The 25,274-nt window shown below is 44.8% G+C and overlaps 1 protein-coding gene across 2 annotated transcripts in view; it reads right to left on the bottom strand.

The window, feature by feature from the left end:
- The window catches only part of CPNE8 (copine 8), a 168,139-nt gene extending 143,492 nt beyond the window's left edge, over nt 1–24,647 (bottom strand). Inside the window, exons 1-2 of one of the 2 annotated variants that reach the window (XM_014606507.3) lie at nt 24,411–24,647; nt 2,419–2,459 (exon numbers count right to left, since the gene is read on the bottom strand). In XM_014606507.3, coding sequence (XP_014461993.2) covers nt 2,419–2,459; nt 24,411–24,523 — 154 coding nt within the window. In that variant the 5' untranslated portion in view covers nt 24,524–24,647. The remainder of the gene's footprint in view (nt 1–2,418; nt 2,460–24,410) is intronic. The other variant, XM_006260035.4, reaches the window with a different exon arrangement.
- Between the last annotated feature and the right edge of the window lie 627 nt (nt 24,648–25,274).

Raw genomic sequence — 25,274 nt, 5'->3', positions numbered from 1 at the left:
TCCTTTTACCAAAACAGGCAATAAGATAATATGAATCCTGCAAATCCAGGATTAGGTAGAACTGTATGTCCTGTGGTGTCAGCAAGTAGCTTTTACTTTCCTCTACAGAGGATTCACTGCCGTACTTAAATCTCTTCTTAGGCATCATTTTATTCTTCACACTTAGAACCCCAAAACAGCAACAGAAGCAACCACACCAAAAGCCTATTGTTTCTACTAATCTTGGGTAACAGCTCCCAGGTATTTCCCTCCAGCCTCTCTCAGGGATAAAAAGCCCAAACCTTCAATGTCATTAATTCAGAGCTAGCTGCAGGAGCCAGTCTCCCTCCAGCAGCACTCTCAGCCCTTTATAAGCAACACCTGACTCCTCCTCTGCTTGCTCCGATAATCAAGCAGGCAGAGCCGTCCTGTTGGAAACGGCTTAACACATACAACCGCACACGTCGATGTTGGAGACACTATTCCTTGCTCAACATTACAGGATGTTTATACACACCTTTAAATCTGTGTTTATTTTTGCATATACATTGACAAAAATAACTGACAGTATTTTTTTCTTGCTGCTCAAGTTGATATCTGCACATGGAAGGCAGTTTCCAATTTCAGCAAGAGCCAATCTCCACTCAAAATAAAATTCACATAGGAGTTGGTGCCTTCATGGGAAGATTGTTTTAAAAAAGAAAACTGTATACAGTTCTAAGAAACTGAGTACTGTATGGGTTTTTGTATGAGCTAACAGATACCTAAAAAGTACTCAGAGTACCTATAAGGCCTTCTGCTGAACGCTAACAAAAAAACCCCCAAATCTTTGTGGTACATCAAATCTAGTTCCACACTGTCAGGAAGCATATGCCAAAAGATATGCTGGAAAAAATATCAGTACTTTAAGCTGAAGTAGATCCTATCAAGTTTATGTCTGGAAGCATGAGAACCTACTGACTGTTTATTATTAAAAGTTGGTTCTCTACCTAGCTGCAATTTACACTAACTTGTGGTTAGGGTGATGATGGAGGTGTACTATCTTTTTCTACTATGGCAAGCGCCCAAAAAAATCATGGCTTTGGGGGCTTCCCATCAACCCACACACAAAAAAAAACAACATATGCCATGCTGCCCAGTACCCAAAGGCATTTCAATTTAACACAGATTTGCATTCCATTTGATTTTATTCTTCATATTTTGGCTTAGATTTAAGATTACAGCATTAGGAAGAGTAGGAAGAAATTTAAACAAAAATCCCTATATCATTTGTTGAGAGAGAGATTGATTTCTGAATTCACTTAATTTCCGGCAAACCAACAACCCTTCAAGGGAACACGACAGCTCAACAGCTCAACTGACAATGGGATACAGAGCCTTTAAAGTTGATGTAACTGGTTGAAAAAAAAATACTGGTGACATCAGTGGTGATCAAACCTTATCAGATAATGACTATTTAGTATCCTGCGTCCAGTTCCTAACAGATAACTGTCTAAATCGGGGGTTGTTGGGGGGGTACTTAGAAAGGTTGTAGGGGGCAATCACAGGCAGGTGGGCATGGGTGCGGTGACATCTCCCCCAGCACGTTCGCTGCAGGCTAAGGACGGAGCAGTGCGGGGTTGTTCCCGGTGAGGGTATTGGGTGGGGCTGTGGTGAATTTTGGGGTGGCTGCAGCCCCTCCCACCACCCCACTCCCCGTGCCCGCACCGTGCTCTGGCTATGCAGTTCCTGCCCCAGCACATGCCCCCTCTTGGCTCCCCTGCAGCACGCGCAGCAGTGGGAACCCCCCCAGTCCCTGGACAAGCTGCCGGCCTCTGATTGTCCCATGACCCAGACCCAGGGGGTTTCAATCCCCAGCTGCAGCCCCACTCCCTCCCTCCCCACCATGGCGGGGGAGGGGGCGGGGAGACAGATCAAGGCCCCACAGTAAGGGAGAATGCGGGGCAGGAGCAGGGGCTGCGGTGAGTGGGGCCCCAGCCAGGCCCCATTCATCTCAGCCCCTGCTCCTGCCTGTGCCTTGCTCCCTCACTGCGAGGGCCTTGATCTGCCCCAACCCTTCCCCCACAGACTTACCTGATGGAGGTGTGCGTGCATCCTCAGCCCCCCAAATAACTTTTTCTCCCTCTGCCTATGCAGCATCTGCCCCAGCCCCCATCTCTCCCTCACTGCGGAGGCCACAATCTGGCCCCCTCCCCGCTTAAAAACAAGAAAAAAAAATAAAGGGGTACAGTACATGAGCTGAAACTTTGAGACCAAAAGGGTACACGTGTTAAAAAAGGTTGAAAATCCCTGGTCTACATCACAAAACCTATACATATATAACCTAGCAATATACTGATTTGCCTCCTTGGTAGAAATAGATTGAATTGTTATAACTGAATACCTTTGTATATTTACCTCACATTTACATAACCCAGCAATAAAATAATTTTTACTTACTCGGATCAGATTTTGAAAATGTGTCTCTGTCCAACAGGTTTCTGTCAAAGAAAGAAACATAAATGACACTTCTGCTAAGAGACAGATACAAGTAATCTCATTAAAGAAAACAGTATTGAAAGTGTACATTAGAAGTCAAAACATAAATAATTTAAATAGTTTTACTGAAGTTACATAAGGGCCATAGTTTGTTTTCCTCCAGTTTTCATATGTATCCAATTCACTCCAGATCAACCAACACTAACATCCTCTTAAATTTGTCACAGCTCTGATGCATCTAAAACGGAGGCGGGCAATTATTTTGGGCGGAGGGCCACTTACTGAGTTTTGGCAAGCCATCGAGGGCCACATGACAAGGCAGCCAGGGACAGATAAATTTTCTAAATTTTTTAGGGGCCCCACAGGCCAGATAGAATGGCCTGGCAGGCCACATTTTGCCCACCCCCAATCTAAAATGGGGTTTCTACACCCAAATACCACGAAGAGGAAAGAGGCTGGAGCACCAAATATATACATTTTTAAATGTTAGGTTCCATACCACAGGAACAGAAATAATTTAATTACAAACTGTTCTGAAAACCACAACACCTAATGAGAAAAAACAAACAAAAAACACATCACTATATTTTTCAAGAATCTTGCTAAATTGATTTTTTGAGAGACTGATCAACTTGTACTTTCATTTATTCAAAAAAAAGGGAAGGATTGTGTTTCTTTTTCGGAGGGGGAGGCAAGAAGTGTGGGGCAGGAGGTATATCTAGGTCTGTCACCATAAAACCAGACATACGTGTATTACTATAAGACTATTGAAAGCAGTTGAACAAGCATTTAAGTCAGTTTACAGACCCGTCAGCAGCTTCTTTTTGTGGCATGTGAAAGAATCAAATGCATTTACTGCAACTTTTTAAAATGTGGTTGTTTTTTAAACACATCTGCATGCATGTAAGTCATCCTGAGTTGAACAGCCAACATTTCTTTACTCACAGCAAGCATTCCAGCAGAGAACTCACTTGGAAGCAGCACAGAAGTTGCACCATCTGATGGAGCTATTACCAGGATACCTGCTGTGCACAGGCTCAAAATACACTGAAGTCAAAGATTCTAATATTAATCTAAAGAAACTCAGAGGCGTAAGTAAGGAGAGAGGGTTGAGCTGTGGCAGTTAGCAGGGTGGGTCAGGTTCTATCCCATTTAGTTTGGTTTCAGAAGGCGAGAGAGACTGTGCCCAAAAGGCTGCTCCGGGCCAATCCACTCCCCCTATCCTCTACTTTTTCACCAAACAGGTACAGCATAAAGCAGCAGTGTTTGACTATCCTGTCATTGTCCCAATTCCCAATCTAGACAGACCACTTCTAAAAGTAATTCGATCTCAACATTGACTGGAATCTTAGAAGTCTTCAACGTAGCCAAATATGCCAAACAGTATTCATGACAGTGCAAAGATGGTCACACTACAAGAGAGTGAGGCAAAACTCATTACCACAGTATGATCGGGTGTCCAATTCACTAATGAATCACATGTGAACAAGCAAATTGGAGATGAAGGCTCTACAGTCCATTACTGACTTCCTGTTCTAGCCATTCCTCTACTGCTACCTCAATTAAACATAAAGTATGTTTAAACCTAAAACACAGAGAATAACTTCCCGTTTCCAAGGATTTATTTTTTGTCACAAACAAATCAAAAACTCATTAACAGAAAATAACACTTATCAATTTTCCTTCATCTAGCCCTTGAAAATTTGCAACAATGGCAAAAAAATCAATAAACCCAACCAAAATAGCTTCTGCCACCGCTGCTGTTGATCAACACTGATTTTCTGGATAGTAGTATCAGCCTGATCCTATGAAGCAGTTTAGCCTTTAAAGATCAGAGCATTATGGACAAGTGTACAGTGGGGGAATGTACAATGGGGGATACTTTGCACGGTCAGGAAGAAAAATACTAGCAGGGGAATATCACGACTGGATATGTTGGCATGCTCCCTCCAACTTCTTCTCCTGTAATCCTGATACACCTTAACCCAGGAAGTGACATAGGGAAGTCTGTTGACCCTAGTGTTAAGTGGGGAGAAGCCAGACATCATCCACTCATGCTTTCCTTTCCTTTCCCAGTGAAGAAGAGTGAACTAGGGGCCTCATCTCAGAATTTACAGGTTATACTACATACTCCTGGGATATGGCAAACTGAGTGAAGGAGTGATGTAAATACTGCATGAAATGGGGAAGCCACAGTGATTCATTTAAAGGAAAATCAAAACAAGCTGATGGGAAGAGAACTAGGGCTACCAGGGAAGAAAGAAAAAGAAACAGAATTGGTCCAAGGGGCTGGTGACAAAGGAAAGGATGTGACTGATGGAAAGTGAAACAGACCTAGAAGTAAGAGACAGACAAAAAGAACTTGGAAAAGGAAACAGACAATGTGTTTAGAAGTAAAATAATAACTAAATAAATAAAGGTGACAAAACAAAAGTAAGAGACACTGAAAGCTAGGACAGAATACTATTAAGAAGGAAGGGAGGGGAAGAAAGGAAAGGAGAGTGAAAATGAAATATATATTATGATTCAGGACTTACTTAAATCACAGTTTTGCAATTTTTGCACAATCCGTAAAAAAACGGCAGGTTACACTATCACTGTGAAAAATGGTGTTTCACGCAATTTTGTGTGGAATCACACCCCCCTCCCCCAAAAAGCTTCCTAGAACACAAAGAAAGTGCAGGAATCCCTGCAACCATAGAACACATGGCTTGAGAGAGAGAGCTATTAAAATGCTGAGCTAGTGAAGTAGACTTAGTGAAGGCGCCACCCAAGAAAGTGAAAGAGTTGCAGCGCCATCTTTTAAGAAGCCAGACGCAATACTGTAGTCTGAAGATGAATGACTGGCCTCTCAGTCAATCAGTGGCAAAGGGTAGGATTGCTAGGGACCCTTGGCCAATCAGTGGTGAAGAGGGAGGGGTGGCTCACCTTGAAAAGACCACAAAATTGGCTCCATGTCCAGCAAGTAACTCACAAAAAATCCCTTAATCTCACTGTGATTTAGGCAGGTCCCTGATGATGATACATGCAAGAAAGCTGCTACATTTTCTGACATGTGATATGTCCCCAGATACAATATGCACCTTGTTTTTGAAAGGAAAAATAAATAAAAAAAGATCCCACCCCCCAAGAACTATGGGTACACTGGGTGTGTCTACATGTTCATTATACTTGCTTAATAAAGTTCTAAGTAAATGTACAGTAACAACAATTACTGCACAGTAGCGCCAATGCATGGTTTTCTAGTGACACACTGTGCAGTAGCCTAATACTACTGAGCAGTAGCATATTATGGTTTTTGCCTGGCACACTACTGTAAAGTGTTATTAGGCTACTGTGCATCAAGCGTCTCATGTAGATGTGTGCACAGAGTAGGGACAGAGTCTAATCTTCAGCTGAATCTCCCTCCCTTTCCTGCATAACTAAAACTGAAGCCCTAGCTGCTGCTGAAGACTGGTCTTCATGGGTGGATCTATTATTCTGAAGAGCTATAGGGTCTGTGCTAAAGAGCTAGAGTCTGAGCTAAAGAAGCTATAAAATAAGAAATACCAGGAGCAGTTAACAGGCAGCAAAATTGCCTTTGGAAAAGTTAGCTTTATTAGTCATCAAGAACATTAAAAAGGAGAGACAATCATTAATACCTGTGGAGTGAAGAACAAAGTCAACTGACTCCCTCAACTGCTGCACTGTGGAGCAGGAATAAACCTGGATGCTTCCAACCCAGAGCAGAAAATCAGCTTCCCCACTTAATGCATGCACCCAATTTTTGGGGCAGGGACTTGATTTGGGGGAAACAGTTGCATATTTTATGCAGGAAAATACAATATATGAAAGACAGAAAAGATTTTAAAAAGAAAAGGAGAACAAGGCAGAAGAGATGAGAGCTGTGTTGGTCTGCAGACACTTCATCAACCTGATGAAGGGTAAATGTACCTGAAAACTTAAGAAGAATTTTTCCAACTGCTTGAGTTGATCCAATAAAAGATATCAGATTTACCCAAAGAACCTTGTCCGCAGTGGTGAGAAACATTTTAAAAACTATATTAGAAAGCTGAACAACTTTAAATGTAAAGAACTGGTAACAAACATATAGCACGCAAACTTGCATGTAAGATTTCCTTCTCTCCAATATACTTTTTCTTTCCAGATGTCGCTCCAGTGCAGGCCAATCTTTTTTGCCGGTGCCACAAATTAAGACCTGTGCCCACTAAGTGCCACCCTGATCATTGCCCCTTCCAAATCTGCTGCTCTTTCTACTCTGTGCCCTGGACTCCCTGACTAATCTACTCCTCTCCTTTCTGCAACTTGCCCCCTCGCTGATCTGCCATGTGCCACACACAAAGGCTGCCCATGCCAACTGTGCCACAGGTTGGCCATCCCTATATGCTAGTAAACCATCCCTCTCAAGATTCGGAGAACCAAATTAAACAAATACTTTTAAAGACCTTTTCTCCTGCCCTTTTGCAATGCACTAGATCAGCATTTCTCAACCTGTGGGTCATGACCCAAAAGTCGGTCGCAAGAATATATGAAAGGGATGCAAACACAATTTAAAAATGGATTCTCCTTTAAAAGAGAAAAATGTGGGAAACTGGGGCTTTTCCCTTTGCAAGCTGTCAGAATTCCAGCCTGCAAGGTGCTGCTTGGGGCCCCTCATGCCCCCCTCCTCACCCCACACACTGGGGGGCTAGGGCCTGGGGATAGGAGGCAGCAGGTCGAGACAAAAGGGTACAAATAAGGTTGAGAACCACTGCACTAGATTATGCCAAATACTAGCTGTTTTAACATCATATTTATACATGATATGAGGGAAGGGAGGCAAAAATCAACCATAGCAGAAGGTTAAGCTATGGATCAAATATCCTGCATGAAATTAATCAATTAAACCAAGAGCTCTCTGGCTTTGTTAGGGAAGAAGTTATCTGAATCATCTCACTTGGAAGCAGGAAAGTTCCCTTTTGTTAGCAAAGGCCTGGAGCTAATACTTGTTATAGTTAAACAATCCTTAGAAGAGCTGGCTGGTTTTTACTGAACCTTGAGATAAAGTGTTATATGCTTATAGACCTGGGTTAAAAGTCTGAGAGGAAGATAAAGGAATCTACCCACCACACTTGGTATAAGACTGAGGCCTACCAGGAATACCACATGGTTTAGACACGTGAAGTTCCAGTTACAAAATGTGTGAGGTGGGTTAAAGGCACCTGGCTATATTTATATTCATTAGATGTATATGTTGCTCTTCCCAACAAAGGCTCAGGGCACTTTACAGTAAAAGAATAAAGATTTCATTTTCTGTACAATGAATACGATAGATCCCCCAGGTCCCCTCTCCACACATCATCATATGCTGAGGAAAAACCCTAGTGAGCTGTATTTAGCTTGCTGAATATTATCATTTAATTCACTGAGAACTATTTGAAGCTTAGAGTAGATTTCATCATCCAAACAATGAAATGTGTGTATATAGCTTACTTTACTTCCCAAAATTGTTCTATTATTCTATTCTTTTATTAGGTTTTGCCTAAAATTTGAAGTTATCATCATGCATGATTAAGTCTGACCTTAAGTCTTACAGTATTCACTGATTCAGTTAGTCATTGTGGTAAGGAGAAAATAAAAATCACTGAAGCCTATTTTGTTTTGTATGGATTAAGGGTAATACATGCATTATTCATGGATTAATAAACATTGACCTAGATTAGAAAGGAAATATTTATTTTAACTTACATTTGCTTTCTTTTAAATACAAATTTTGGAGTAATGCTCTACACACCAAACTTCAATCTCTGAAGAGCATGGCACTCTCGGATTTTAACTGAACACATGAAACAGAGCATTACATTTACTCCATCATGGCAAGTGAGAGCCCTCAATTTCTGCAGCTTCTCAGATTGCATTAAACAATCACCCAAATGCGCCATTTGGCCCATCCTTTTTCAAGCTACATATTCATAAGACTGGAAGGGACCACTTGGTTTCTTATGATTGCAGGGGACTGGAATAGACCCATATAATCAGTGTTTAATCTCTAAAAGAATCCACAAGTACCTGCTCTCCCATAAGCTTCAGATGCAATACACCCCCTAAATATCTCATGACAAACTTACGATCTTTAGTACAAATAAACCCCTCAAACCTAAAAGATTACAATGAACCACAGGAGAAAAGCAGAAGACACTAAAGTTAGAGACCAATACTTTCAGACTATGCCATACTGTGGGGTTTTTTGTTGTTTTGTTTTGTTAAGCAAACATGCCTACATCTTACCAAGTTAACTTCCTCCATGTGATGAAGGAATGCAAAAACCGCTCCTAGGCCTATCTGACCTGGGGAAAAATACCATCCTGATTCTAAACCTGACAATTGGTTTAACTCTAGGTGCATGAGAAAGACCTACCAGTCAGGTCTCTGACAGGTTCCTCAACCTGAAAGCACCAGCATACCACAGCCAATCTCCCATCTAGCTCAGCTGATATCTAATGCTTCAGAGGAAAGCAAAAGTATGAGAAGCTAACTGATGTATTAAAGGTAGAAAAAAAATCTTACCAACATCCATCCTGAAGCATAGGATTAATATAATATAACACAGTACAGATACTATCAGCATTCTAAAAACTAAAGAGGAAGTAAGATGAACAAAGGAATGGAACTGAATTCAGAATGGGCTTCATGCTACAAGCTTTAAATATCTAACATAGCAGATCATTCCTATGATATCATACTACCCCTTGTTGTCAGCCTTGGCCATTTTCAAGGGGCCTAGGCTAAGCTGCAGAAGTGTGGCTAAGCTGAAAGCCCCAGAGCCTGTTTCTGAGTGACCACAGCATGAACCTTTGTAGGTGTGGCAACTAGCTTGGTCAGCAAAGTAAAGGAAGCCATCTAACTAATGTCTAAATAAACCAGTAATGAGCTATAATTAAACAAAGCACAAGGGCTGAAAGGAGACATTATTATAAAGGAAGATACAGTCCAAATACAATATCATAGCTTTAACCTTAAAATATTAATAGTAGCGACTGATGTAACCAAATGTATTTGACCATGAACGCTGCGTACCCCTGGAGGGTAGGGGGGCACGGTGAGCTCCCAAGGGTGGCAGCGGTGCTGGCAGCAGCGAGCTCCCACAGGCAGCCATGGTGCTGTTGGCAGCTGGGGGGAGGGGAGGGAGGGAGGGGGAGGTGGCAAGTGCTGACCAGCAGCCGGCGACCACCCACAGGCACCACCCGCCGGGAGCGGAGGCAGCCAGCAGTGATTGGGAACCACCCCCAGTGTCAGCGGCAAGGGAGGGGGGCAGCAAGTGACGACTGCCCGCATGCGCACCAGCAGCATTGGTAGTGCTTTTTGCAGTGGGTGCACCACCAATCTCAGGGGGTGCACATGCACCCATGTACACCCCCTACACATCATCAATGTATTAAACTATTAAACTTCCTAATTTTCTACCATTCCCTGTCAAACTTTCTAACTTCTAAGGTAAAGAAGAAACAGACCAGTGCTGAACAGCATTCCACAATGGAGAAGGAAAGGAGATAAGAAGCCCTCCCTTTTACTTTCTCAAGGATATAAATCCCAACTGATTGACACCACCCAAGTTCACAAGAGATCTGATTCAGTCCAGTTCCAAAAGTGTCAATGAAACAAAAAAAATTAAATAAAACTAAAGATCATTTATTAGAATATTAAAACCAGCCATCTATAAATATTGGGTATAGGCCGTAAGGAAACCTGGAGAACTCAGAAAATTCAAGAAGACCTGCTGCTAATCTGTATGCTGCCCTCCTCCCACCTCTTGAGTCTCTTCAGCCAGTATAGATGAGTTGCAATTCAACAAGGAGAAGTGCAAAGTGCTGCACCTAGGGAGGAAAAATGTCCAGCATACCTACTGCCTAGGAAATGACCTGCTTGGTGGCACGGAAGCAGAAAGGGATCTTGGAGTCCTAGTGGACTTCAAGATGAACATGAGTTGGCAGTGTGACGAAGCCATCAGAAAAGCTAATGGCACTTTATCGTGCATCAGCAGATGCATGACGAATAGATCCAAGGAGGTGATACTTCCCCTCTATCGGGCGCTGGTCAGACCGCAGTTGGAGTACTGCGTGCAATTCTGGGTGCCGCACTTCAAGAGAGATGTGGATAACCTGGAGAGGGTCCAGAGAAGGGCCACTCGTATGGTTAAGGGCTTGGAGGCCAAGCCCTATGAGGAGAGACTAGAGAACCTGGACCTTTTTAGCCTCTGCAAGAGAAGGTTGAGAGGCGACCTTGTGGCTGCCTATAAGATCATCACGGGGGCACAGAAGGGAATTGGTGAGGTTTTATTCACCAAGGTGCCCACGGGGGTTACACGAAATAATGGCCACAAGCTAGCAGAGAGCAGATTTAGACTGGACATTAGGAGAAACTTCTTCACAGTTCGAGTGGCCAAGGTCTGGAATGGGCTCCCAAGGGAGGTGGTGCTCTCCCCTACCCTGGGGGTCTTCAAGAGGAGGTTAGATAGGCATCTAGCTGGGGTCATCTAAACCCAGCACTCTTTCCTGCCTATGCAGGGGGTCGGACTCGATGATCTATTGAGGTCCCTTCCGACCCTAACATCTATGAATCTATGCTGTGCTGTCACAGGCAGCCAGATGGACTTTGGGATAAATGTTTGTTTTTGTTTTAAAGTGCAAGTAAATAAAAGGTTCGGCTGTAGACTGCTTCTGTTTCTCTTATCAGTAGCCTACCGACAAGGTTACTTGTAATCTACGTAACACCCTTCCATAAATTCAACTACCTCAGTCTGGCAGAGAAGGTTCTTTGGGTAACTGTGATAACTTTTATTAGACCAACTAAATAGTTGGAAAAATTGTTCTTTGCAGGCTTTGGGGTACAAATACCTCAATCTTGCAGCTATTTGTTTCCTTGCCCCTATTGTCGTGACTGGGAATCTACATAAAACTTCACCCATCTGGTGGTTAAAAACCTTCTAAATTTCTGGTTTAAATTTTATTCATGACTAATTTTTACCCATTTGGTTTTATAACAGTAATATCCTTTAAAGTAAATAATTCTCCCTTCCTGGCACTTACATACCCAAGTATGCTTATAAAAGAGTAATAATTTCCCACCATTCCCTGTCAAATACATCTTAAGCAAAGCTTGGGTGCTGCTGATCATTGTGACTGGCCTACGTGTACTTAAGGCAAGAGACATTTTTTAGACATACCAAGCCAAAATTAACTTAGACTTTTTCACCATTCTAATCTCTCTAAAGCTAACATATTCAAACTATACTGCCATACTGTCTTCTACACAGGTTTACATATTAGAAAGTGTGTTTCAATATTCTCTAGGAAATGCTATTTTGTGTGGGGGACAGGGGTTCTGTAAGTACATATGCACAGATGTACATCATTTAAAGCAGTGATTCTCAACTTTTTTAGACTGAAGCCCTGAGAAAATGCCAGCTCTTAGTTTTTACTTGCTTTTTTTCCACTACAGAAAAATATTAGAGTAATTCTTGTGTTGCAAAAAACTCAGAAAGACCACAAGTCAGAATGTTTTTAACACTATGGACTTCTATTTGAAATCTCTGGGTTTATCTTATGAATCATGTTTGCACACCTAACACTGCACAACAGCCAGCAGCACCCTTGAAAGGATCTCAAGGCACCCTGAATAAGAATCACGAATATAAGGACTATCAAAGTTACAAAAGTCAAACATTCAAGAGTTAGGAACTTAAAACAAACAAACAAACAAACAAACAAACAAACAAACAGAGCAAGCCAAGTTCTTTCACCATCTACCAAGCTCTCCATTCTTCCAGGTCATCTTAACAGCTTTGCTCTGTTTTTGTTCCAATTTAAGTTCATCTTTGGGACCAAAATTGTCCATAAAGCTGTGCCCAACATCACAATAAGGCATTCCCAATGATACTAAAAACTTCCTGGTTTCCATTAAAAGTACCTCAACCTAAGACCTCCTAGATTTGCATTAGCCTTTATCACAACTATATCATACTGGCAGCTCAATGTCATCCTGTACTCAACTGCTACACTGAGATACTGTCCCTCCTTCGATACCTCCATTTCATAAGCTCCTGTAGTTTATAGTAAAGCATCTTGGCAATAGTCCTCGGTGCATGAGTTTGTACTCTGTACTATTAAAATGTCACATTATTTCTTTTACTCCAATCCACTAATATTTCAGGGCTCTTCATTACTGCTAATGCCCCCCAACATTCCATCAGTCATTTAAATATTCCCCTTATACTCACTAAATACTGATTTTACATGTAAAGAATCCTTCTCTTACATTTCAAGGAAATCGTACATTTTCCCTGAAAATTATTTGTAAGAGCTTGAATGCCATTTGGGTTGAATTTGATTCAGTCCCTAGAGGGCAGTGCAGCTGTAAAATACTTCATGATACCTTTTGCATCAGGAAAGTTGGTGAAGGTTAGTTAGGTAACTATAAGAATAAACATTTTACTCATTCTTGGTCTACTCTGGTTAAGAAAAATATAACTGAACTTGAGAAAAAAATGTATGAATAGTTTTAAAACAGCTGTGAAAGCAAACTGTAATAATTTTTCAATAAAACTTCAGGAGGATTGGTTTACCAATAATTTTCACTCACTTTCATCTAAATTACAGTAAAAAAAAAAAAAAAAAAAAAAAAAAAGCATTAATTTTTTTTTTTTGGAGAAATAAACACACATACTATGAAATACCAAAATACAAATGTTACCCATGCTACATAATTCTGCTTTCTTATAAGTAGGCACTTGTCTTGTACAGTTTTTACTTACATGATTGCATACTATTTTTTTCCACAGAACCTCTAGCCTTATTCAATGTGCATTGTGAATGGTGCCTAGGGATTAAAATAGCTGCTTAAAACTTTTTTTTATCCTCTTCATTTAATACCTGGTTCCCACGCACACTATGCAAAATTGTATTGCCTTGACAAGCTTTTCTATTGTGCTTATCACTCTAGCATCCACATGCCTTTCACCCATTATTGAGTTTCTCCTCAAATCATTCCTTATACACAAAAGAACGAATCTTATTTTACAGACATAAAATTAAAATATAGAGATTTAAGCCAAATTTTGCATAAGTATCCACTAAAGTTGAACATCTGAATGATTAGTGCCCAATCTGAGATACTTCTAGACCTATATTTACAAAAGTGATAATCACAAACCTGTCTACAGGGAACTCCTGGGAACCCCAAGTTTCTCCCTGACGCCCCACTGCTTGTTCAAAGGAACAGGCCAAGGTTTGCCCTGGGATAACTCCTTATCACTGCAAGCCTCAGCTCCACTGCCTTCATGCCAGACCCTACAGCTGCAGCAGGGAGACCTCTGCCAGCTCCAGGTAGCTTTTCTTTTGGTTGTGAAAGAATTTTGGGTCTCCCCTTCCAAAGAATGAGCTAGTATGGAATATCAACAAGCCAATTTATTACATAGGAGAAAAGAATTAAATAAGAAAAACTGACCATATTATTTGAAGACAGAAGAAAAAGACAAGTCATTTTTCTTGCACACTGGGTTACAACCTAGCCTCTCAGAGTCCTGCCACTATTTCCCAAGAACAGATAGCCCTAACTTCTTCTGCATAAAAGCACAAGAATGCCCTTTACCAAGTCTAAACTTACATTTTTCCTCCACCCAAATAAAAGACTATTTGCCTGCTGACAGATGTGGAAAAAAAAAAACATGCTTTACCGGAAGAAGCAGTGTGTTAGTTGGTCCTGGCTCACCCAATGCCTGTATAGATTGGGCACTTCAGCAGGGCTTTTTGGTGCTTTTATCTGAAGCCAATTCAATCAGCTATTAGATAAAAGCACCAGAACCCCATCACTAAAACGCCCAATCTATACAGACGTTGGGTGAGCCGGGTCCAACTAACGTAATACCTCTTCTAGGCGTGCACAGGGGGTGCACAGAAATAATTCTTCTACTATGTTCAGCACTGATGAGGTCTCACCTGGAGTACTGTATCCAAAAAAGAAGTAGAAAAATAGGAAAAAAAGGGGGGGAAAAGAAAAAGCTGAAAGAACTGGGATTATTTAAGTCTGGAGAAGAAAAGACCATGGGAGGATTTAATAACAAACTTCCATTACGTGATGAGTTGCTATAAAAAAAGATGGCAAATGATTCAGAGTCCAGAGAGCACAGACAAGTAGTAATCGTCTCAACGTGAAATAAGGGAAATTTATGATGGATATTAGGAAGAATGGTCTTAGTCTGGTGGTATTTAAGCATTGAACCAAATTACCTAGAGATGCTGTAAAATCTGCATTGTTGCAAGTTTTTAAGAACAGGTTGGACAAAGACTTGAATGGAATGGTATGGACAGAGATGTTCCTGCTTTGACTTCTTTACAGGAGAGAAATGTGGGAAACCCTGTGTTTTCCCTAGCAAGCTGGCAGAGTTCCAGCCTGCAAGGGGCTGCTTGAGGGCCCCCCCAACCCCACACACTGGGGAGCTGAGGCCTGGGGGTGAGAGGCACCAGGAGGGCCAGAGGGCTGCTTTCTACTTAAACTATTTACTGGGCTGGAACTGGCCATCAATGTTTACAAACGGGTCCTGGTACAATAAAGGTTGAGAACCACTGAACTATGACTTCCTGAGGCCCCTTCCAGCCTTATTTTTCTATGATTATATGATACTGTGTTCAGCCTCCATAGCACACAGATAAACCTTCTAGCAAGTCTTGGAATTCCTTTAAATATTCATCTCAATAGATAAGAAAAGACCGGAATCAAAGAATCTGCTAAGTGAAGACACTTGGCTTTTTAGAGCGACAGCCAAGACACAAGGGCAGTTATCTGGATGAAGCTTGAGAACATGAGTGAGCTACACTTTTCAATTTCTGTTCCTTTCTATGGGCTAATTTTCACATCTGTCTATGAAACGGAACTCGAATTCATGGAGAGACAGCAATGGATATCAGGAACAGAATATACTATCACAGCTGATAACCTAGGGATCGGCAAAATACAGCCCACAGGCCAGATCGGGTCCAGGGAGCGAGTTAATCAGGCCCCCGTTGGGTCCCTGAGTTCCACCTGGCCCAGGCACCATCTGGCCCAGGTGCATGGCAGGGCTGGGGTGGCTCCACAGCTGTACTCCAGTTCTAGGCAGCCAAGGTGGTAGCAGCTCCTTTTGGCTGCCACTGGCGCCAGCCAAAGCTCTGGCCCCAGGGAGACTGGCAGGGACCCAGGCACTCAGCCTCAGCCCACCCCGCACCCACTCCAAAAAAAATCACCAGGACCCACATACACACCCCTGACCCTGGGCTACCCCATACCTGCTCCAGACTCACCCACCCATGATAAACGGTGGCAGCAGCAGTGGCAGCCAGGCAGAAGGCACTGTTGGGTGCATGAGAAAAGTGGCCTTGTCCTCCTCACCGCTGCTAGGCCCTTCTTGCTGCAGCCCCCCAGAGCCTGCACCAAGTCTACCCTGTGGCTCCTCTCTGCCATCGCTACCACCAGTGCTGCCTCCAGGCCACCCAACAGGGCAGCAGTGGCAGTGGAGAGGACCTGCAGGACAGCGTGGGCTCTGGGCAGCCACAGCAAGAAGAGCCCCAACAACAAGGGAGAGGCTACCGCTTTTTCCCCATGCTCAGCAGCAGCTTCTGCCTGGCCACTGTTACTGCTCACCGTGAGCAGGCCAGTCCGCAGCAGGAGTGGGGTGTGACAAGGCAGGGGTGGGGGCTGTGCACATGGGTCCTGGCTGGCCCACTATGGCCAAGGTGAGTCCAGAGCGGGTGTGGGGTGGGTTGGGGCTGTGCACCCAGCTGCTGCTGGGCTCCGGTGGCAGGGAGAAGCCGCAAGGCTCCTGGCTGTTGCGGAGGGGGGGTGTTAACTGGCCCATGACAGCTCTCCAGAACTGCCCACGTGGCCCACCAGCCAAAAACAACTGCCCACCCCTGTGATAACCCCTCTCACACCACATGGATGAGAGTATCAGGTTACAAACTAGGTTTTCAGTACCTTGGTCCTATTTACAGTTTAGGCCTATTTCTTGAGGGCAAATCTACCTGAAAGAAAATCAGTCGGCCAAGGACAAAGAAGATTAGAAAACTATGATTTTCTTAGTTACTTCTAGGGCACACATTATGATAATTTGGGTATTAAAACATAGTAGGAACAAAGCAAAAAGTACCCTTTCCAAGCTGACCTGAGAGAAATCTACCAGTTACTCTTCTTGATGTTTAGAGAAGGGTTTGCTTGCTAACACAGAGGTGAAGAAGTCTATTTTTGGCCTGTCTAAATATTTCATTATCTGGCCTGTTCAGTGGCTCCTTGTAGTTTTGTGTCCACCAGAGACACAGGTTTTTGCTTGAAATGCCACTGTCTTCTTGCCATGGACGCACTTTCTGGTTACATTTCTGTCTCATTCTGTCACTTTATAAAGGCAACCTTTACAAGTTAATACGATATGGAGACATTATTCTGAAGGGCTGACAATAAAATTGTTGAAAAAATTTATTTATTTTATATATAAGACATTATACAAGATATTTACCTACTAAAAATTTAATTGTAACACTTAAAAGTCTGGAACTTTAAATGAGAAAATAAAAGCTCAGACAAGATGGGGGGGAAAAGAGAGAGAGAGAAAGAGACTGCAAGCAATGGATTCTTCAGGGGTTCATGAAGACTATGGCCAAGGCACTTTTCTCTACAGCACTCACACATTTTTCTCTTCACTCCTCCCCTCTTACCATGAGCTTATCATCCTTTCCTTAAAAGAAATCAAGAGGTTAGCCCTCAGTGACTGTTGTTCAGGATCATCTCTACCCATTTCAAGTTTTGGGAGATGGGACCTCTGGTTTCTGACTTTGGAGTCCTGCAAATTTATACCCATTACAAGATATACAAATAGTCTTGTGTGAGAGACTATTGCCCTACTCTGCAAGGAATGCCATCCTCTGTACTGCCTCAGTTCCTGTTCCTTTAAGTTCATATTGCTGATTTTATAAAGAACTCCAAGTGGGAAGGCGCAATACAGGGAGACAAATCATAAAAAGCAAAGGACACTTTTCTTCAAGGGCCATGTATATTCCTGCTTGTTGGAAATTTCCCCACCAGATGAACAGTGGGCATGATTAAGGGTGGGCATGATTAAGTTCTTTACTAAAATGTATATTGCAGCATCACTTTCTCCAAACCGAGAATCAGGGAAATAACAAATGTAAGGACCAGTGTCTGGTTACAATGAATAGAAAACAGTTGTTTTAGCATACCTCTGCCAGGAGAACCAGCTTTAGACAAGTAACTGAGGTTGCAGTAGTTTTCACAAGAGCTTTCCTGCCCCCTGACTCTCATTCTTGGTTCAGCTTCCACGCAAGGATTGGAGAGCATCTTCCCCTGGCCCATTCTGTAGTGTGGTGATTGGGAGGGGAAGAGTAATTGAAGAAGTGAGAGGTGTGGGTTCAAATCACCTTAGGAGGTGATTTGAACCCACACCTCTCACTTCTTCAATGACTCCTCCATCTCATGGAGGCTTAAAACCAAGATCTCATGCCTTCTAGGCAAGTGCTCCAACCACTAACCTATTCAGAAAGAGGTGGGCAGCAGCAGCATTGAATTCAACAGTGTTGAGTTGATTTCATAGAATCACAAACTTGCTGAGGGTGCACTCTATGCCATCTTCCAGGTCACTGATGAAGATATTGAACAAAACCGGCCCCAGGACCGACCCCTGGGGCACTCCACTTGATACTGCCAGCCAACTACACATTAAGCCATTGATTACTACTCTCTAAGCCCAATGCTTCAGCCAGTTTTCTGTCCACCTTACAGTCCATTCATCCAGCCCATACTTTCTTAGCTTGCCTGAGAGAATGCTGTGGGAGACTGTATCAAAAGCCTTGCTAAAAATCAAGGTACACCACATCCACCGGTCTCCCCACATCCACAGAGCCAGTCATGTCCTCACAGAAGGCAATCAGGTTGGTCAGGCATGACTTGCCTCTGGTGAATCCATGCTGACTGTTTCTAATCACCTTTTTCTCACCCAAGTGCTTAGAAATGGATTCCTTGAGGATCTGCTACATGATTTTTCCAGGGACTGAGGTGAAGCTGTCTCGTCTGTAGTTCCCTGGATCCTCCTTTTTACTTTTCTTAAATATGGGCACTACATTCACCCTTTTCCAATCATTCAGGACCTCTCCTGATCGCCATGAGTTTTTAAAGATGATGCCCAGTAGCTTTGCAGTCACAACAGCCAACTCCCTTAACACCCTCGGGTGCACCCCATCCAGCCCCATAGACTTGTAAACATACAGCTTTTCTAAATAGTCCCTAGTCTGCTCGTTCACCAGCGAGGGCTGCTCACCTCCTCCCTAAACTGTACTGCCCAGTGCAGTAGTCTGAGAGCTGACCTTGCCTGTGAAGACTGAGGTGAAACAGGCATTGAGCACTTCAGCCTTTTTTGCATCCTCTGCCACAAGGTTGCCTCCCCCATTCAGTAAGGGACCCATACTTTCACATCCCTTGCTAGCTGCAACTACAATTGTGCTTTGTCCTTCCTGATTTCATCCCTGCATGCCCGAGCAATGCTCTTATATTCTTCCCTAGTTATCTTTCCAAATTTCCACTTCTTATAAGCTTCCTTTTTGTGATTTAGTTTACTGAAGAGTTCCCTGCTAAGCCAAGCTGGTCTTCTGCCATACTTGCTAGTCTTCCTGCGTATCAGGATGGTTTGTTCCTGCACTCTCAATAAGGCTTCTTTCAAGTACAGCCAGCTCTCCTGGACTCCTCTCCCCCTCAGACTGGCTTCCCAGGGGATCCTGCCCATGAATTCCCTTAGCACAACCTCGGGGAGTGACCCAAATCAGGGTCACGGGGATTCTGTCCCTCGCTCTGCTCCTCCTGCCTTCAGGGCTCTCTCGGTGCATGGCCCCATATGGCTATTGCCGCCGCTGCCCGCCACGATCCCAGCCTGGCTGGTGCCAGGCATGAGTGAGTCAGAAACAGGGGTCACAACCTAGATTTAGGCTCGCAGCAAAAAAACAGTTGGGAGTCACTGCCTTAGCAAGTCAAAGTCTGTTTTTCTGAAGTCCAGAGTCCTTACTCTGCTGCTCTCCATCTTTCCTTTCCTCAGGACCCTGAACTCAATCATCACATAGTCACTGCTGCCCAAGTTGTCATCCACAGTTACATTCCCCACCAATTCTGCCTTGCTTGTGAGCAGCAGGTCAAGAAGAACACAGCTCCTAGTTGGTCGCTCCAGCACTTGTACCAGGAAGTTGTGCCAAATTCTCTCCAAAAGCTTCCTGGATTGCTTGCACACTGTTGTATTGCTCTCCCAGCAGATGCCAGGGTGAATGAGGTCCCCCATCAGAACCAGGAAACTTCCACTAGCTGTTTGAAGAAAGCCTTATCCACCACATCCTCCAGGCCTGTGGGTCTATAGCAGACCCCCACCATGACATCACCTTTGTTGCTCTCCCTTCCAACTCTAACCCAGAGACTCTCAATGGGCCTGTCTCCAGTTTCATTCTGGAGCTCTGAGCAATCATACGGCTCTTTTACATAAAGCACAATTCCTCCTCTTCTCCCCTCCCTGTTCTATCTGAACAGTTTGTACCCATCCATGACACTGCTCCAGTCATGTGAGCTCCCACCAAGTCTCTGTTATTATTTGCATCATGAGGGGTAGAACAGAAAAAAAGTACCAGTCTGGAACACTGTCCCTGTTCTCCCAGCATCCAGGTTGTTAAAAAAATCATATTTGAAAGTTGATCTCTTTGATAGGCATGCCCACTTTCAGAACATGACAACTCAAAGCCCACTGGTTCTAGGATCTTATGTTCAAACGGGAAGATGTTGTGATATAAACTGCTAAGGCCAATGGTGCTAGCAGCCTTGGGAAACAGGAGCATATGAATAACAGATTTCTCTTTTCAACAGCTGAACCCTGCCCCCAGAAAAGAAAAAGAAAAAAAGAAAAGAAAGAATTTTAAAAAATAAATTCCGACTGAAACAGAAATGACTTGTTTGTGGGTCTCCCATTCCAAGGCTCCAAAATATTTATCAACCCCCACCAACTTTGAACAAGGTGTTTTTTTGTTACTATGGAACAGAACATTTATTTTCCAGGCATTTTCTTTTCTTTGTAACATAGGCAAAGCACATGAAGCACTAGATTTAAAAAAAAAAGACTGTAGGAAAAGATATTCCCCATTTCATCTAGTATCTTAGTGGACATGAGCTAAGGATGTAGAGGGGATCCAGGCTCAATTCCCCTCTGCTTGAGGAGAACAGGACCCATTATCTCCCACAAGAGTGCCTTAAGCAACACATTGGGCACATCTACATGGGACACTATGTCACCATAATGACGCAGCTTGTCGCTAGTGATATAGCATCGGCAGGCAAACCGTGACATTGATGCCACGTTGCTGCAGTGACAAGCTACCTCACTATAGCACGCTGCTACAGCAATGTAGCCATTACATAACTGCGCCACTGGGATGGTGCAGTAAGCCATCATTTAGTACTTCCTAAAGCAGGCGCTAAATGATGGTGCAGTAACAACTGCGTTGTGGGAGGCACATGTAGATTTGCCCACTGATACGTATTCTGGGATGGTGTCCCTTAGTCTCTCTTGCTGAAGACAGAACACTTACATATTCTCTGAGGCACAAAATACAAATGGTTTCTCTCTCTAGCCTGGTGGTTATAACCAGGGAACCTGATAGTCTCTGTTGAAAAATCCCAAATTCTCTTACTAAAAGGGAAAAAAAAATTATTAATTCTCTCATTTAAAAAGCCCATATCTGAGTTTTTCCATTAAAACACAAAAAAAATCAGTGCAGAGGGCAGTGGTGTCAAGTGAGGAGTAGGTGCTGAGGTGTGCACTTCCATATCATCATCCAGGATACTGAACTATTAATAAACACCCCTTATCTAGTCTTTAAGGATAGTCTAGACTTAACCAGTACCAACAGTGTTAGTCAATGCCAGTGAAAGATTCAGTCCAATAAGATTACCAAGTCAGACTAATGCTACAACAAGGCACAGAAATCACAGTGAGAAAGTACCTCTTGGGCCCCCTCTACACATGCAAGTAAAGGTGCAACTGGATCTAATGCGTGATCCATGCAGTTCAGCCTCTTGCCATGCCATAAGCACATGACAAGAGGTGCAACTGTGGGATCAGCCGGCATAGGGGGAGCCCAGTTCTGGGCACCCCCTGTACTGGCAAGAAGCAGGCTCCAATGGCTGGGAGCCTGCTTTGCTGAGGAAGCTCCCAGCTGTGGGGACCATGCGCAGCCAGGACCAAGAGTCCTGTAACTGATTCTTGAGGTGCTGGGACCAAGAGCCCTATGTGGGCCAGTGGCTTCACACCCCTGCCCAAGCCTTGGGGAATCACAGCAGACACAAACCCCAAGGCTCAGGGGTTTCATGCTGGGCATGACGCACCCTTGCAGCTGGGAGCCCTGTCAGCTGATGGGCTCCCAACTACAGAGAAGATCCTGCTACACATGCAAATTAACGCTCGATAGCAACCAGCTATACACTACACATTTTTTAGGTCTAACTTTACAGCTGGTTGGAACTTTCCATCATGTGATAGCTACTTTGCACATGTAGTGGGTCTTAAGGTAAATGCACAATTAATTAGTTTATTGCACAATACCTGTAATGTGTAGAAGGGCCTTGGTTCCCATATCAGAGGACCTCAGTATGAAGCTTGGACCTGCTGGATTATCAGGGTATAGGCATCTGGAAGCCAAATAAGCATACAGCATCAGCCATTGCTTCCTTCCTGCATATGGAATGAAGCTGTGACAAGCCATACACTTGAGCAGAGGTGGTCAACCTGAACCGTAAGCATCACGAGTGGCACAGGAAACCTGTGTGTGGTACGTTACAGATCAGGAAGTAACAGATAGGGCAGGAAGCAGAAGGCAGAGCAGCAGATCAGGCAAGGAACCCAGAGCAGGAACAGAAAGCAGATTAGGAAGGGGAAGGAGTTTGGAATGGCACTTGGGGAAAGTGTAAACTAATCTGGGGGACATCTGTCAAAAAAGGCTAGCTCCGCACTGCACTAGATTACTGCTTAGCACATCTCACCCAGATGTCAAGAGTACTGGGCATAAACCCTGGTTTCTAATCCAGGTGTCATGCAGAAGCACACCCAATGATTTTTGGAATGAAGAAAGTGTATCTTGTAACTAGGTTAAAGTAGAGAAGATCCACCCTGAGGATCTAACCTGAAATCCTATCAGAGAAGTGCCAGTTGCTCTCTGCCAGAATTTGAAGCAGAGAGGACATTTTTATAGCATAAATTAATGACACATGCCTTGCACCCCACCCTTAGCAGACAACTAAAATTCTGCACCTAGATGCTACAGTGAATTGTGTGCTATGTATGTGGAAATGAACACTGTTCCCCAAAGAATTTTACAATACTCCTTTTAAACATGTACAATGGGGAAACATCTGGTACCTCAACTTCTACACATACATTGTGTTCTATCAGACCCATAGCTGCTCTGAACTTTTCCTTAATTGTTCGATACTAAACAGTTGCACAGCACTTGATTTATGTCTGTACTGACATTTTATATTTAGAAAGTGGGTAGGAGGTAGTATCTACTTTTTAAAAGCTTCCTGAAAACAAATGCCAAAAAAATGCTATCTGACATCCATCACCATTTTAAAAACAAATTAAATTTTGCACAAATAAGCAATATGTGCATAGCAGTATCAAGGGCCCCAATTTATAGATGGAAGGCTGAACAAACAGAGATAAACTAACCTGGTCACCCCATCACTTCAACCTGACTAGGACCACGCAATGATTTAATGAGCAATCAGGAATAGAACGGGGTGTCTTGACTCCTAGTCTGTTAATTTAAAGAATGGAGCACACTGCCTCTACTGGCAGCCTCCTAGCACCACATGAGCAAAGTGGAAGTAGATTAACACACCAGTTACTCGATATGCTAAAATGGAGACACCAGATGGATGGGATTGAAAACACACACAAACTACTGTTCTGTTATGTGTAAATCAGTATGATAAACTAGTTATCAGACTGGTTCCACAACTCTAAGGAAGTAGGAAGTGATAGTGTCATGCAAGGTATTTTACTCTAAATATGTCAGGTAAAGGCACTTTCAAAAAACCAATGCAGTTCCTAATTACAAAGCAATATTTTTAGAAGTATTTTAAGTATCTTCCCAATTCACACTTGTGTCTTTTATCCTGGAATTCTATTTACTTTAGGCAGTTTTAGCCAATAAATGTCAGTACAGAGGAGTCATAATGGTGTTAATCATTAACCCAGTGCCCTAAAGTTATTCTTTTTAACTTCTGACGGGTTTGCTGCCACCCCAGAGTTCCGTTTGCCGTCAGGATTAGCAGGGAATTTCCTTGGCACCCTCCCATGGATGCCGTTACGAACATTTGACAGAGCAGGTGCCCTGCAGCCGAACAGCCGTGAGAATGAAAGCCAGTTTTGCGACGACCCCCCCCCCCGCCCCGACCGAGCTTCTTCCCACTGCGCGGACACACGGCCCGACTCGCCGGCGGAAGGCGCGCACCTCTGCCAGGCCAGCCTGAAGTTTCTCCAAACATGAGGACTGAGGTTTCAAGCCCGCGCTATCGCCCCTCCAGGGGCCGCTGAGCGCCGTCCGCCAGGAGGTCGCGGTGTACTGCGGGAAGAGGGAGCCTGGAGGAAACCAGCCCCAGGGACAAAGCGCCCTCCCTCCTCCGCTCCTGGCACGGAGCAAACGCAGCCGCCTCCCGCAGGGGCTGCAGCCGCCAGGAGAGGAGGAAGCCGCCCCGCGAGCCGCTGCCAGGAAACTTTAAAGCACTTCCCAGCAGAAAGAGCCATTGCTGCCAGCGGGCAGGAGCCGCCCGCCCGCAGGACCCTCGCCCCGGCCGAGCCCAGGAGCTGGCGGCGCCGCCCGGGGCCGAGCCGCCCGCTCCGCGCTCACCTGCAGGACACGGACACCTCCACGCGCGTGGCCGGGACGCTGGCGCTCAGCACGCGGAAGTCCCCCACGGACGCCATGTCCCCGACCCCCGACGGCTTCCCCGGCCCGAGCATGGGCGGCGCCGCCGCGGCTCTGCTCTGCTCTGCTCTGCTCTGCCCGGGCGGGACGGGACAGGACGGGACGGGGCTGCACACGCAGACTGAGCCAGGCGCGCGAGGCGGGCACGGGGCGGTGACGTCACCGCGGGGCAGGGGCCGCGCGTGACTGCGAGCGGGGGGGGCGGGGCGTCCCCGGGGCGGGGGGATCCCGGGGGCGGGAGCGGGACGCCCCTTCCCCGCCTCTGCACCGGCGCCCCGGGCTGGCGGGGCGGGACGCGGGAAGCAGACCCGCGCCTCTCCTCGGACGGCGAAGCCGGGCACGACCAGGCAGTCGCTGAAATGCAGCCGCCCCGCGAGCTGAAAGGCGGCGAAGGGAAGGGAGGAAGGGCGGGAAAGTCCGCTCCAGGGGGTTTCTGAGGCTGGGCAGTGGCATGCAAGTCCCGCACCCCAGAGAAGCGGGGAGGGACCTCAACCTCGCATGGAAAAACCAGGGAAGTCCCGATTTCCATGTGGATTCCCTCGGACTCGTGATGTTCTGGTAGAGAGAGCCCAGGCGGGGAGGGTGCAGGGGGGCAGATCGAGGCCGCACAGTGAGGGCGGGAGTGGGGCTGGGGTGAATGGGGCCCCAAAGTGCACTGGCGCCGCGGGCGGCTACCTGTGTGTGTGCGTGTCTGTGTCCGTCCCTCACTCCCACCCTGCTGCCCCTCACTCCTGACCTGCAGTACCCTGCACGCTGCCAAGCTGTGCAGGGACCCCCTTTCCCCGG

This window comes from Alligator mississippiensis, chromosome 4 (genome assembly GCF_030867095.1).
Source record: "Alligator mississippiensis isolate rAllMis1 chromosome 4, rAllMis1, whole genome shotgun sequence".
Lineage (NCBI taxonomy): Eukaryota > Metazoa > Chordata > Crocodylia > Alligatoridae > Alligator > Alligator mississippiensis.
The sequence above is the reverse complement of the archived record's forward strand: the minus strand, read 5'-3'. Positions and strand labels throughout refer to the sequence as shown.